General features: G+C 43.3%; 1 protein-coding gene across 1 annotated transcript in view; it reads left to right on the top strand.

Moving 5' to 3' along the window:
• LOC141166668 (tetraspanin-15-like) overlaps positions 1-10,318 on the top strand; it is a 200,725-nt gene extending 190,407 nt beyond the window's left edge. The window contains exons 7-8 of the mRNA XM_073653580.1: positions 4,683-4,799; positions 7,238-10,318. Coding sequence (XP_073509681.1) covers positions 4,683-4,799; positions 7,238-7,444 — 324 coding nt within the window. The 3' untranslated portion in view covers positions 7,445-10,318. The remainder of the gene's footprint in view (positions 1-4,682; positions 4,800-7,237) is intronic.
• The last annotated feature ends 4,431 nt before the right edge of the window (positions 10,319-14,749 follow it).

The following is a 14,749-nucleotide window of genomic DNA, read 5'->3' as shown; positions in this document are numbered from 1 at the left end:
GACACGTTTTGGAGGTAGACCTAGTATAGGGAAATAAGCGATGCTATGTACTGTACCTCCTGGAATCAGACGGAATAAGCCACCTTCTAATGATAGTCCTCTTTGGCCATGTTCTACCGACTTCTGAGCCGACCTTACAGGTAATGTTCTATAGACATACAGAGGGTACGGAAAGTATTCAGACCCCTTTCAATTTTTCACTCTTTGTTTCATTGCAGCCATTTGGTAAATTCTAAAATGTTCATTTTTCTTCTCATTAAAGGACACTCTGCACCCAATCTTGACTGAAAAAATAGAAATGTAGTAATTTTTGCAAATTTATTAAAAAAGAAAAACTGAAATATCACATGGTCATAAGTATTCAGACCCTTTGCTCTCAGTATTGAGTAGAAGCACCCTTTTGAGCTAGTACAGACATGAGTCTTTTTGGGAATGATGCAACAAGTTTTTCACACTTGGATTTGAGGATCCTCTGCCTTTCTTCTTTGCACCTCCTCTCCAGTTCTGTCAGGTTGGACGGTGAACGTTGGTGGACAGCCATTTTCAGGTCTCTCCAGAGATGCTGAATTGAGTTTAGGTCAGGGCTCTGGCTGGGCCAGTCAAGAATGCTCACAGAGTTGTTCTGAAGCCACTCCTTTGTTGTTTTAGCTGTGTGCTTAGGGTCATTGTCTTGTTGGAAGGTGAACCTTCAGCCAAGTCTGAGGTCCAGAGCACTCTGGAAGAGGTTTTCATCCAGGATATCTCTGTACTTGGCCACATTCATGTTTCCTTCAATTGCAACCAGTCATCCTGTCCCTGCAGCTGAAAAACACCTCCATAGCATGATGCTGCCACCACCATGTTTCACTGTTGGGATTGTATTGGGCAGGTGATGAGCAGTGCCTGGTTTTCTTCACACATACCGCTTAGAATTATCACCAAAAAGTTCTATCTTCATCTCATCAGACCATTATCTTATTTCTCATAGTCTGGGAGTTCTTCTTGTGTTTTTCAGCAAACTCTATGCGGGCTTTCATATGTCTTGCACTGAGGAGAGGCTTCCGTCGGGCCACTCTGCCATAAAGGCCCGACTGGTGGAGGGTTGCAGTGATAGTTGACTTTGTGGAACTTTCTCCCATCTCCCTATGGCATCTCTGGAGCTCAGTCACATTGATTTGGGGTTCTTCTTTACCTCTCTCACCAAGGCTCTTCTCCCACGATTGCTCAATTTGGCTGGGTGGCCAGGTCTAGGAAGACCTCTGGTGGTCCCAATCTTCTTCCATTTAAGGATTATGGAGGCCATTGTGCTCTTAGGAACCTTGAGTAATGTAGAAATTTGTAACCTTAGCCAGATCTATGCCTTGCCACAATTCTGTCTCTGGGCTCCTTGGGCAGTTCCTTTGAGCTCATGATCCTCATTTGGTCTGACATGCACTGTGAGCTGTGAGGTCTTATATAGACAGGTGTGTGCCTTTCCAAATCAAGTCCTATCAGTTTAATTAAACACAGCTGGACTCCAATGAAGGAGTAGAACCATCTCAAGGAAGATCACAAGGAAATGGACAGCATGTGACTTAAATATGAGTGTCTGAGCAAAGGGTCTGAATACTTATGACCATGTGATATTTCAGTTTTTCTTTTTTAATAAATTTGCAAAAATTTCTACATTTCTGTTTTTTTCAGTCAAGATGGGGTGCAGAGTGTACTTTAATGAGAAAAAAAATGAACTTTAGAATTTACCAATTGGCTGCAATGAAAGAAAGAGTGAAAAATTTAAAGGGGTCTGAATACTTTCCATACCCACTGTAAATGAATAGTGATTGTGATGTTTCTGTGAATATCTCTGGATGAGGTGCGACATAACTATTTGAGCTTCTAACAATGAACACGTAGTCACTGATTAGATCTTTTCCTAGGGTCACCTTGGTAAATTAGGCAAATGCTCCTGCTTTACATATCATCATCATATCCAGTAACGACAGCGAGAGGGGGGAGTCGCACAAATAGGGGTCACATCATCACCTCCGTCACATGTGTGTAGCTGCCTTTAGTTGGGGAACCTACTTCTGCAAGAAATTCCAGATTTACACTGCGGATTTCCACCGTTTCAGTGTAGTAGTCTGGACCCCGCTGCAAAACCAAGTGTCACCGGAGTGGCCGCACATTACTTTTCTCTCTATTACGTTACTTGTAAAGGGTTCTGGGCACGTAGGAGTTAAGTTGACATTCCTATGACTGAAGGGTATTTGGCCACATAGGGGGGATTTATGTATGGACGACAATCCGCTATTCATACATACACGTGTACTGTCTGCATGTATGTGATATCTGCAGGGCACAACACATTAAAGCAGGAAAATCAATAATTCATTTACAGGTAATGCATTTGTCAGTCCTGTAAATTTCAGCCTTTATTTCTATGTTTGACATCCGGTAATTCACCTAAATAGATATATTTATATACTGTAAGTGCTGATCTGTGTGCTTAATGCATGGGGCACATGGCTGTATTTAATAATGTCAGGAAGAAAGTGCATTAGTTAATGCTATTCATTGATTATATTAAGGGAAGTCAACAAAGAGCAAAAGCTATTGATGTTACAACCTTGTCAAGTCTAATGGCGCACTTACCAGAGACAGGACACATGACCGCTAAGTTTGGAAGAGGGCCCATAACTGATCCAGTTCCCCTGCTTGCTGTAATACTGTCATTACAGCTGCCTCTAGGGGGCGTTTGCTGCATACTGAGTTACACAGCTGTCACTTAGTTTACTGAACCCATAAACATTTAGAGCTCCCCCTAGTGGTGGCTACATGCAGCCAAAATGATTAAATTGATCAAATTAGGAAAATAAGAGCTCTCGTATTGCTAAAATATGACATTATATCAGCACAGAATGGTGGCTAGTAACGTTTTAATTTTACAGAAGGTGTATGTTGTTCTCATTGGAAATTTTGCTACAGGGCCCTGTGAGTTTTTTGTATTCACAATTTACCCATCTCAAACACTTATGACATATTTATAGGATAGGCCTGTGGCTGGGCTTCTAGGAGATTTTTTTTTAACATTTTCCAGGACATTGTATGGTAAAAGGAAAGATGTCATTCAAAATGATATCTCATCCCGCAGAAAACAGAGCCTCATACAGCTATGACCCATAATTGAATAAAAGGAAAACGTTATGGCTCTTCAAAAAGGAGAATTAACCTTTTCACCCCAGGGTCATTTTCCATTTTTGTCTTTTTAGTTTTTTAATCTTCTTCTTCCAAGAGCCATAACTTTTTTAGTTTTCTGGCAATAAAAGCCGTATAAGGGCTTGTTTTTTGCGGGACGAGTTGTACTTTTGAATGACACCATTGATTTTACTGGAAAACGGGAAAAAAATTCCAACTGCGGTGAAATTGAAAAAAAAAATGCAATTCCACAATTGTTTTTTGTTTTTTTTAATTTACCAAGTTCATCATATGACAGAACAACCCTAGCAATATGATTCTCCAGGTCAGTACGAGTACGCAGATACCAAACCTGTATCTTCTTTTTTTTATTATTTAAGTGGTGAAAAAAATTAAAAAATTTGTTTGAAAATTTTTTTTTGCTTTAGTCGCCATTTTCCGAGACCTGTGACGTTTTATTTTTTTGGGATATGGGACTGGGTGGGGGCTAATTTTTTGCACCCTGAGGTGACCTTTTTAGTGATCCCATTTTAGGGTAGATACAATGTTTTGATCGCTTCTTATTGCAAAAAAAAAACCTGTAGTTCTGGCGTTTTGATTTTTTTTCTAGTTACACTGTTTACCGATCGGATTAATTTATTTTATATTTTGATATTTTTAGATGTTTCTGAACACAACGATACCAAATATGTGTTTTTTTTTTAATTGTTTTATTTTCAATGGGGCAAAAGGGAGTTGATATGAACTTTTTTTTACTTAAGGGTACTCTCAAACTAGTGTATTTTCTCTTATGCAAGAGAATCGGGACGATTATGCTAATGACACAATGACAATCGGCTCAAACTCTGTGAGAGTTTGAGCCGAGTGTCAACCGAGTGTGATCTGATTCTCTCACATGAGAGAATCGGAGCACAGGTTTGGAGAAGAGGGAGAACTGAATGTCTCCATCTTCTCCATTGTCTCTGTGAGCATACATCGGACTGCACTCGGATGACACTCAGGGGGGACTTGAAACTGTGATCGTCCGATCGCTTGTACTATACAATAGGTATGTATAGCAGAAATCACGATCTCCTATGAACGCCAGCCGTGGGCCAGCGTTCATAGGAGGATCATAATGACAGGCACAGGGGTCATCAGCAGACCCCCGGCTGTCATGACCACTCTTCAGCGTCCCACGGTAATGTGACGGTGAGCGGGATGAATGACGCGCTTCCAGCTGGCACGTGTTAAATCCCGCTGTCAGTGATTGACAGCAGGATTTAACCGGTCCTCCCTCGGTTGTTAAAAGCGCACGAACACTGTTTAAATCAGCCGTCATGTGTCGGGAAGGATGCGGGCTCAACGTCTGAGCCCGTATCAAAGGCAGGGAAAGGACATATGACATAAATATATATCATATGTCGTGAGGGAGTTAAAAATGAAAATTGCAAAAGCAAAAAATTGGTCATGGTGGAAGGGTGTTAAGCTGAAAGATAATCTGAGGAGTCACTATCCTTGAATAATGTTCTATTTTCTCCCTTGTTTAGAGACTTGACGTTGCGAATATCATCCATGTCCGAGGATGTATCCATGCCGTGGGCTTGTGGTTGAATGATAATTTTGGGATCACTTTTGGTTTAGTGGTGGCGGTGCTGGCCCCTCAGGTAATGCAACATTGTCACCTGTGTTTGGTTGTTCTCACATTTGTACATTTTATGTAACCAGGAGTGCTTCCGGTCTTTATGGTGATTGTTTAGGTGAAAAGTGAAACGATTGTCATTACTCCCAAACATAACATTGAAAAACACATCTGCAGTAAATGCCTAAATGTTACCTATTAGTAAACATCTTGTTTCTGGAGAAGTTCTCACCCCCATATAAATGAACCTACCTGCTGAAATTTCAGTTGACTTAGTCTTAAACTGACATTGGAGCACCAGTTCTTTCAAGGGAATCTGTCACCTGGTGTTTGCTTTCCTATCTCAAGGTATCATAAAGTAGTGACAGTCACCCTATGTTCAGCAATGTGTCACTTATTTGTCAAAAAGGTTTCTTGAAGGATTCTTCCACTACTTTGATACTGATGATTACTTCCTGGATAGGTCAGCAGTATCACCCAGCACCTCCACCGATCAGCTGTTCTGAGCTCCAGAAGCGCCTGATGTAAGCATCTATGGAGATGCGTTAACTGTTTAGTGGTCGATGGCCCAGTACAGCAGATCTGCTCATAAGGATAGATCATAAATATGAAAGTAGTAGAACAATCCTTTATCCATCACAGCTTAAGCAGAGCACTGGGAGCTTAGGAGTTATTTGTATTCATGAGCTGCTGAATACCCTGCCTTCACACCCCTTTTCAATACTGATATACATTTTTCCCTATACACCATATATTGAGAAATCAACAGTCGGTGAGTGGGGTTCTCACTCTGTTAAAATTAATTTTAATTTGGAACTGTTTGTTAGTCCCTTCACCTTGACTAAAGCTTCAGGTTCAACTGCTGAACATCAGCTCCAAAGCATAATGCTTCCTTCATCATGCTTCACTGTGGGTATGATGCAGACGCAGGGACTCCCAACATAATATATGAGCACGCCGAAGATACTCGGAAAGCACCCAAGCGTGATCGGTGAAAGAGTTAAACGAGCACGCTCGCTTATCACTAGAAGGATGTCAAAAGGATTGAAAACTTGCTGATTGGTGAGGGTCCTACCACTAGGACGGGCACCGATTGTCAGAATGGGGAACTTTTATCCCCCAAACGACACTTCTATCCCCACTACATATTGGAGTCCCAAATTCTATATATACTTTATTGAAAAAAAATGTAGCATGTTTCATAAGATGATGTATTACTTTGGTGTTCTCCCCTAGAACCATTACTTCTGGAGGAAAATACGTCCGTATTATGTCCAGGGTCTGCACCCATGGCTCTGCTTAAAGGGAATCTTTCAGCAGGTGTTGTCTATGTAATATGATAGCAGCATGATGTAGAGGCTGAGAACCTGATTCCAGCGATGTATCACTTAGCTCACTGGGTGTAGCAGTTGTGATAGTTTCCTCTGCTGCTGAGCTCTGAATGCTGAGCTTTGTGAACTCCGCCCACCCACTGATTGGCAGATTTCTGTATAGAATGTATATTGACAGAAAGCTGCTAATCAGGGGTGGGGGCAGAGTTTGACCAGGAGGAACCAGGCAACTAGTCCTTTACTGATAATCTCCTGTTGATAAAACACTGATTTTATTGAAATAGCAAAACACAGTTCAGTAAGTGATACATCGCTGGAATCGGGATCTCTGTTCCTACATCATGCTGCTCTCATATTACATAGCAAAAACTTGCTGATTGATTCCCTTTAAAGCTTGAAGGGTTTGGCTGGAGTCCACATGCTAAGTGATAGGGCAGCACGGTGGCTCAGTGGTTAGCACTGCAGCCTTGCCGCACTGGGGTCCAGGGTTCAAATTCCACCAAGGACAACATCTGCAATGAGTTTGTATGTTCTCCCCGTATTTGTGTGGGTTTCCTCTGGGTTCTCTGGTTTCCTCCTACACTCCAAAGGCATACTGATAAGGGGATGTAGACTGTGAGCCCCAGTGGGAAAAGTGCCCATAATGTCTGTAAATTGTCTGAATTGTAAAGCTCTGTGGAATGTGTTGGCGCTATATAAATAATAATATTATTATTATTATTAATAACTTATCGATCGGTGGGGGTTTGATCTCTGGGACCCCTCACCGATCGGCAGAACAGGGTACTTTTCCCCCCTGTAGAATGGAGTGGCTGTATGCATGCTCAACCACCACTCCATTCATTCTCTATGGGGCTGCTGAAAAAAAGCAGAGTGCAGCACTCACTAGCCTCATGGACTGAGCTGCAGGGCGCATGCTCGACCAGTTCTCCATTCATTCGCTAGCAGGGATAAAAGTGCCCCATACTGTTGATCGGTGCAAGTCCCAACTGATATGTAATAGCTTGTTTTCTCAGGACAACCCCTTTAACTCACTGACTTGATAATACCTCTCCCCTTCTCTACGTACAAGATGACTCTTGCTGACATTTCTATATATAACCATTCTGTTTTCATCCCTCTTTTGTCGCAGGCTCTGGGTATTGCATTGTCCTATGTGTTCTGGAGAAAACTCAAGCGTATTTGTGCTTTTGATGAAATAGACTTCAGATGCCTGAAAATAAAAGACTTTAACTTCAAGGAGCTTGACCTGAGTGGCGCGGGCTGCTGTCTGTGCATACCACGGGAGGGAGGCTACATCCCGGTCAATATGGACAGCGATGATGAAAGGACCAGCTAATCATCCCTTCAGGATCGGCTAGCCGCGACACATCCGGCAGTGATATTCAAAGGGATCGTCTGAGAATTTAAAGCAATTTCTTGTTGTATGCTCAGAAGCAGCGCCGCTCTATAGGCTGTGTCTGGTATTACACAGCCCCATTCACTTGATCTCAGACTACCCCTTTATCATCACTTGAGAACCAAACTCCTTACAATAATCTGTGCTCCGGGTAAGGGCATAGTGAAGATTATTATAATGCAATAACAAGGGAGGGAACTTGATGCCCGCATACCCGTGACGCCTGCGTACAATGTTTACATTTTTGCGTAATAATTTCCGTATGTTTTTAGTTACAAGGGCTTGACCATACATTGTGCTCCAGTGTAGACTTTTTTTTTATAAGTGTAACTTATACTTGTTTTGCATACAAAGCCATTATTTTTTGTGAAGCCCCCGTTTTGCTCAGGGTCAGGTCTTGAGTTTGTAACACTTATTGCAACAAGGCTTTAAGGTGCTGCCTAAAATTACAACACCACGGCTGCTCTCTTCTGAAAACAGTGCCACATCTGTCCACAGGCTGTGTCTGGTATTGCAGTTCAGATGATTGAAGTGAATGGAGCTGAGCTGTGGTACTACACACAACCTGTGTATAGGGGCGCTTCTATTTTTGGAAGCAAAGTAGCCATGGTTTTCCATTGCCTAAGTCTTGTAGGCATTGATGCCTATAAGTATTGTAGTATTGGTACTGAACCTCCTTTGTTCAGTTTTGTGGCCTGTAACCCGGTGCATGTTTTCACATACAGAACATAAGTACTTTATGGCAGACAAGTCGTCAAGGCATTTTCTGAGCCACTAGTATTAAGAAGCCAACGTTCACCTTCTCTACACGAATTGTCACATATGGACACTGGTGTACAGACAGTACATTGGGGGGGGGGGTTCTGTTTTCTTCAAGAAGTAAAGGGGATGTGTCTAGAATCATGAGAAAAAAGTTTTTCAACTTTTTTCTTGAAGTTGCACCTCTCCAGTCTATGGGTTGTATCCAGGGGCGTACATAGGAATCATGGGGCCCCATAGCAGAAGTTCTATTTGCCCCCCCCCCCCACCAAAAAAAATGTAAATAATTGTCGTGGTCACACAAGAGCTGATCTCACAACTTTCCATCCGTTACATAGTACTTTTCCCCCTGCTGTAGTCCTAGATCCCTCTTTCATTGCCCCATAAAGTGTCATGCCAACAAAAGTGTCCCCCAAACACAGTATGATACCCCCATGGTGAATTCCTCCACATTCACAGTATAATGTCCCTACTGTACCCCACCTCAACTCCCAGGGCAAAGTATGGTGACCCCAACACAGTATGATCCCCCAACTGTGACCCCTTAGAGCTAGAGAGGATGATACATAATAAGGGAGGGTGTTATATATATAAAAAAAAGGTCTGAGGAGTAGCGTTTCTCCTTATGGAGAGTGACACACCAGCTCTGGCACGTCAAGGTAAGGAGGCTTATTCGCCATGCAATGCTCCTCTGGGAAATTTAATTTCCAATAGGTGGCGCTATAGAGTACAAGTCCTCTTTTTCTCCAAAGAGGCAATTTGCATATTAAATTTCCCAGAGGAGCATTGCATAGTGAATAAGCCTCCTTACCTTGACGTGCCAGAGCTGGTGTGTCACTCTCCACAAGGAGAAACGTTACCCCTTAGACCTCAGTCCAGAGCCTATCACCTAGCCAATTCAGGTCTCATACTTTGCACTGATAGGGCCAACAGCCCAAAACACCGTGTCTGCAAATTGAGATTCTGATTTGGCTTTTATCCTAAGTCCTATTGCACAACTCGTTAAAGGGTTGATTGTGACTTGTAGGATCGCTACTTCCAATAGGTGGCGCTAGAGAGTACAAGTCCTCTTTTTCTCCGAAGAGGCAATTTGCATAAAAAAAGGTAAAACTATATAACTAAGGATGGCGCTCTACATAATAAATGAGTACACTATATACTGAGTATGCTATACATAATACGGCTACATTCCTGCATCTGTGTGCAGTGTCGGTGTGCTGCCCACTTTTACAGACGCATTGAGCATATCCTATTCTAATCCTAAAAATCGGATCAGAACAGGACATTCTCTGACTCTCACAGATCTCATTCTCAGATCCCTGATTTTCATGGATGTGTTATGTATCTATAAAACTCTACGAGTCCGTGGACCATGCGATAAAAAATTCTGGCAGCACACGGACATTTCACACAAATGTGAGCATGCTGCCTAAGGGATTTTACAGATAACATTATCACTCCGAGTCACACAGTGCAGATACAGAATAATATTTACATCCAGGCACTTACCGCTGACGTCTCATCTGATCAGAGTCAGTTTCTGCTGCTTCTTCTCCATCTGGTCAGACCTTCATGTTGACATCTCCCAGCCACGACTCATCTTGTCACGATGATCAGTACAGCCCTAAAAATAACAAGGTCACATATATTGTATATATACTTGTGTCTCCCCCACACTGCGCCCCTGATATCTACCCCACCATTAATATACTATTAGCCACTTAGTAATCAAAATACAAAGTGATCAGCAGCACTGTGCCCCCCATTAACTATAATCTCTGCCGCCCAATAATATAAATTATTCAGTCTCTGTGACTCTCCCCAATTAAATGTAAGGCTATGTGCACACGGGAAATATACAAGCCTTTGCAGTACAAGCAAAGTGAAACCCCCATCATTGCTCTCTTCTAGCACCCCCATCATTGCTCTCTCCTAGCACCCCCATCATTGCTCTCCCCATTGTCACCATCCCCATCATTGCTCTCCCCAGTCCCACCATCCCAGTCATTGCTTTTCCCAGCCCCATCATTGCTCTCCCCAGCCCCACCATCCCCATCATTACTCTCCCCAGCCCCATCATTGCTTTCCCCAGCCCCACCATCCTCATCATTGCTCTCTCCAGCTCCATTAGCCCCATCATTTCTCTCCCCAGCCCCATCATTGCTCTCCCCAGCCCCACCATCCCCATCATTGCTCTCCCCAGCCCCACCATCCACATCATTGATCTCCTCAGCCCCATCATTGCTCTCCCCATCGCCACCATCCCCATCATTGCTCTCCCCAGTCCCACCATCCCCATCATTGCTCTCCCCAGCTCCATTAGCCCCATCATTGCTCTGCCCAGCCCCATCATTGCTCTCCCCTGCACCACAATCCCCATCATTGCTCTCTCCAGCTCCATCAGCCCCATCATTGCTCTCCCCAGACCCACCATCCCCATCATTGTTCTCCCCATCGCCACCATCCCCATCATTGCTCTACGCAGCCCCACCATCCCCATCATTGCTCTCTCCAGCCCCATCATTGCTCTCCCCAGCCCCACCATCCACATCATTGATCTCCTCAGCCCCATAATTGCTCTCCCCATCGCCACCATCCCCATCATTGCTCTCCCCAGTCCCACCATCCCCATCATTGCTCTCATCAGCTCCATTAGCCCCATCATTGCTCTCCCCAGCCCCATCATTGCTCTCCCCTGCACCACAATCCCCATCATTGCTCTCTCCAGCTCCATCAGCCCCATCATTGCTCTCCCCAGATCCACCATCCCCATCATTGTTCTCCCCATCGCCACCATCCCCATCATTGCTCTACGCAGCCCCACCATCCCCATCATTGCTCTCTCCAGCCCCATCATTGCTCTCCCCAGCCCCACCATCCACATCATTGATCTCCTCAGCCTCATCATTGCTCTCCCCATCGCCACCATCCCCATCATTGCTCTGCCCAGTCCCACCATCCCCATCATTGCTCTCCCCAGCTCCATTAGCCCCATCATTGCTCGCCCCAGCCCCATCAGCCCCATCATTGCTCTCCCCTGCACCACCATCCCCATCATTGCTCTCTCCAGCTCCATCAGCCCCATCATTGCTCTCCCCATGGCCACCATCCCCATCATTGCTCTCCCCATCGCCACCATCCCCATCATTGTTCTCCCCATCACCGCCATCCCCATCATTGCTCTCCCCAGCCCCACCATCCCCATCATTACTCTCCATCAGCCCCAGCATTGCTCTCCCCAGCCCCACATCCCCATCATTGCTTTCCCCAGCCCCATCATTTCTCTCCCCATCCCCCTCATTGCTCTCCCCAGCCCCACCATTGCTCTCCCCCACCTCCCCTCATTCTCCTGTTCCTCTCCCCAGCATTTTAAGTAAAAAAAACTTACCTCTCAGCACGCTCACCTGCAGCATCCTCCTAGTTGCTTGCAACCTTCTTCCTGACCCAGGCGAGCGCTGCATGATGATGTCATCAAGCTGCGCGCGTCTGTGTCAAGGAGGAAGCAGAGAACGGATACCTCCAGCTCCACTGCCATTTTCCTCCTGTCAGCCGCAGAGCTGCAGGGATCACTCCATGCCCGCCGCTTGCCGGGAGCAGCTGCACCGGCAGTGAAGGTAGCTCGTATACTTCATAATAGTGAGATCACAGATGTCCATGCAGGCACCGCGCAATGCACATTACACACGTCTGGGACGGTGGCTCAAAAAAAGAGGTACAGAAGCCTCAAGTTCAATATTGTTATTAGAAACGTCAGCTCGAGTTTGCAAAAAAGGTATGAAAAGTGGACAGTAGAAGTTTGGAAACGGGATTTTGTGCAATGAGACAAAAGTTAATAAACTAGGCTTTGATGGGTGCAAATGGGTCAGGAAGAAATAGGGGGAAAAGGGGGTAACTGATCAAGAAATTGAAGGAACTGTCAAGTTCAGTGGAGGAAGTCTGATGATATGGGGTTGTTTCACAGCTAAAGATGTTGGATACTTGACCAGGATCGATGGTGATCTCAATGCTGAGCTATATATGAGTATCCTACAAGATGATTTATTTAATATATTTTAGTACTATGGGTATGAAAAGGACATAGTGTTCTAGCAGGACAACAACCCGAAGCATATGTCGAGTTTGGTGAAGAAATGGTTTAATGACAATGAAGTAGAGGTGCTGGATTGGCCCCACAGTCCCCAGACCTCAGCTCAATCGAACACTTGTGGGTAGAGTTGAAGAAAAACTGTATACATACCCAAGTGAGTCGACCAGTATGCACCAACTTTGAGAACATGTAGAAGAGACCTGGGATCAGATTTTGGTCATGACATGCTTGAATCTGATTGAGAGCATGCCCAGAAGTATTCAGGCAGCGTTGAAAGCCAAAGGTGGATTTACAAAATACTAACAAAATAATAAAATTAAAATTTAGATTTTTAGGAGCAAAACAGTAACAATGCAGTGACATGACAAGAATCTGCATAACTAATCATTTGCTAAATAGTTGCAAGTCATATTTATGTATGAAATAGCCAAGATGATTATCTATACAATGATGGTAGTCTCACATTCTAAGCAGTAGTGGATGGTGAGATATGGAGCCTGAAAGTCAGAAGTTCTAAACATTGTTACCCTTTTGCAAAAAAGTGCCCTATTTTTAAAGGACTGCACTGACCTTTTTGGACGGTTGGCTGCCCTGCTTCTCTCTACCAGAGCTTAATGGCCTTTTGTCTTTTTTTTACCTTAGTTCCTAACATCGATTGGTTATAAAATGGATAACAAAACTGATTTTCCACCCGATACTTTGCTTTTTGCTTGTCTGGAAAGGGTTGATATTTCTCATTATGCAAAGGATTTTTTTCAGGGAAGATGAATGTTGGAATTAATAAATGACCAACATCTTGGTTATTGGATTATGGACCCCAACTCCGCAGCTTCGCAGGCATATATGAGGCTGGTGTATTCGGGTCTGGATATCCACTGCCAGTTCATACATCACCATCCATATTCGGACCGTGTCTTATGGACATATGAATGAGGCTGAATTCTGCTCTTACACGTACCAACTATTAACTAGTGTCCCCAGAGTTACGACATTTTCAGGATCCTGGTATTTGTCATTAAAGGAACATTTATTGAAAAATACTTGAAATGATAAGGGTAATTTATTTTCTTGAGCATATGTTGTGCACAGACATTACTAGACCTATTATGTCCTGGATAAATAAATGCTACATAGGCTTTCTTAATGGCTTCTATCATATATAATCTTTGTCATGGCAAAAGGAAAAAAGGATTTGTTTGGGATGATTTTTTTAATTTTGTGAATTAGATTACTGTTTGTGTTTTGATCGATGTGTGAGTTGTGTTAGGTACTTTTTATTTATCAAGAATTGTATTTTTTACATCCTTTTTATATGGATAAATAAAACTAAAACATTGGCTGATCACGTTTTGGATACAAGTGTTTCTTTAATGGTGTGAACTTGAGACTGAATTAAGAAATACCTTGCTCAAAAAGAAAAATTAGCTGCAGCACAAAAGTCTTTTTGTCAGAGTCAATAACGTTCACCAAAAGAATAATGTGAGAGGTGCAAGATCAGAAAATACTTTTGTCCCTGACATATACCATGTCAAGTTGGAAAAATATGGTCTGGATCCAAACACTGGAATGGACCATGTCTCTGGCCAAACACGTTCTCTGTAAGCCAAGGGTAATTCAGACTATACAGTTTCCCAGTACAGGCATAATACACACAGTGATGTAACAGTACAGGGATAATACAGTGATGTCACAGTACAGAGATAATACACACAGTGATGTCACAGTACAGGCATAATACACAGTGATGTCACAGTACAGGCGTAATACACACAGTGATGTCACAGTACAGGCATAATACACACAGTGATGTAACAGTACAGGGATAATACAGTGATGTCACAGTACAGAGATAATGCACACAGTGATGTCACAGTACAGGCATAATACACACAGTGATGTCACAGTACAGGGATAATACACAGTGATGTCACAGTACAGGCATAATACACACAGTGATGTCACAGTACAGGCATAATACACAGTGATGTCACAGTACAGGCATAATACACACAGTGATGTCACAGTACAGGGATAATACAGTGATGTCACAGTACAGAGATAATACACACAGTGATGTCACAGTACAGGGATAATACACTTAGTAATGTCACAGTACAGGCATAATACACACAGTGATGTCACAGTACAGGCATAATACACAGTGATGTCACAGTACAGGCATAATACACACAGTGATGTAACAGTACAGGGATAATACAGTGATGTCACAGTACAGAGATAATGCACACAGTGATGTTACAGTACAGGCATAATACACACAGTGATGTCACAGTACAGGCATAATACACACAGTGATGTCACAGTACAGGCATAATACACACAGTGATGTCACAGTACAGGGATAATACACTTAGTAATGTCACAGTACAGGCATAATA

Source organism: Phyllobates terribilis, unplaced genomic scaffold, assembly GCF_046119375.1.
Source record: "Phyllobates terribilis strain yellow unplaced genomic scaffold, ASM4611937v1 Scaffold_11__3_contigs__length_659146591, whole genome shotgun sequence".
Taxonomy (NCBI): Eukaryota; Metazoa; Chordata; class Amphibia; order Anura; family Dendrobatidae; genus Phyllobates; species Phyllobates terribilis.
This window is presented reverse-complemented; position numbering and strand designations above follow the sequence as displayed.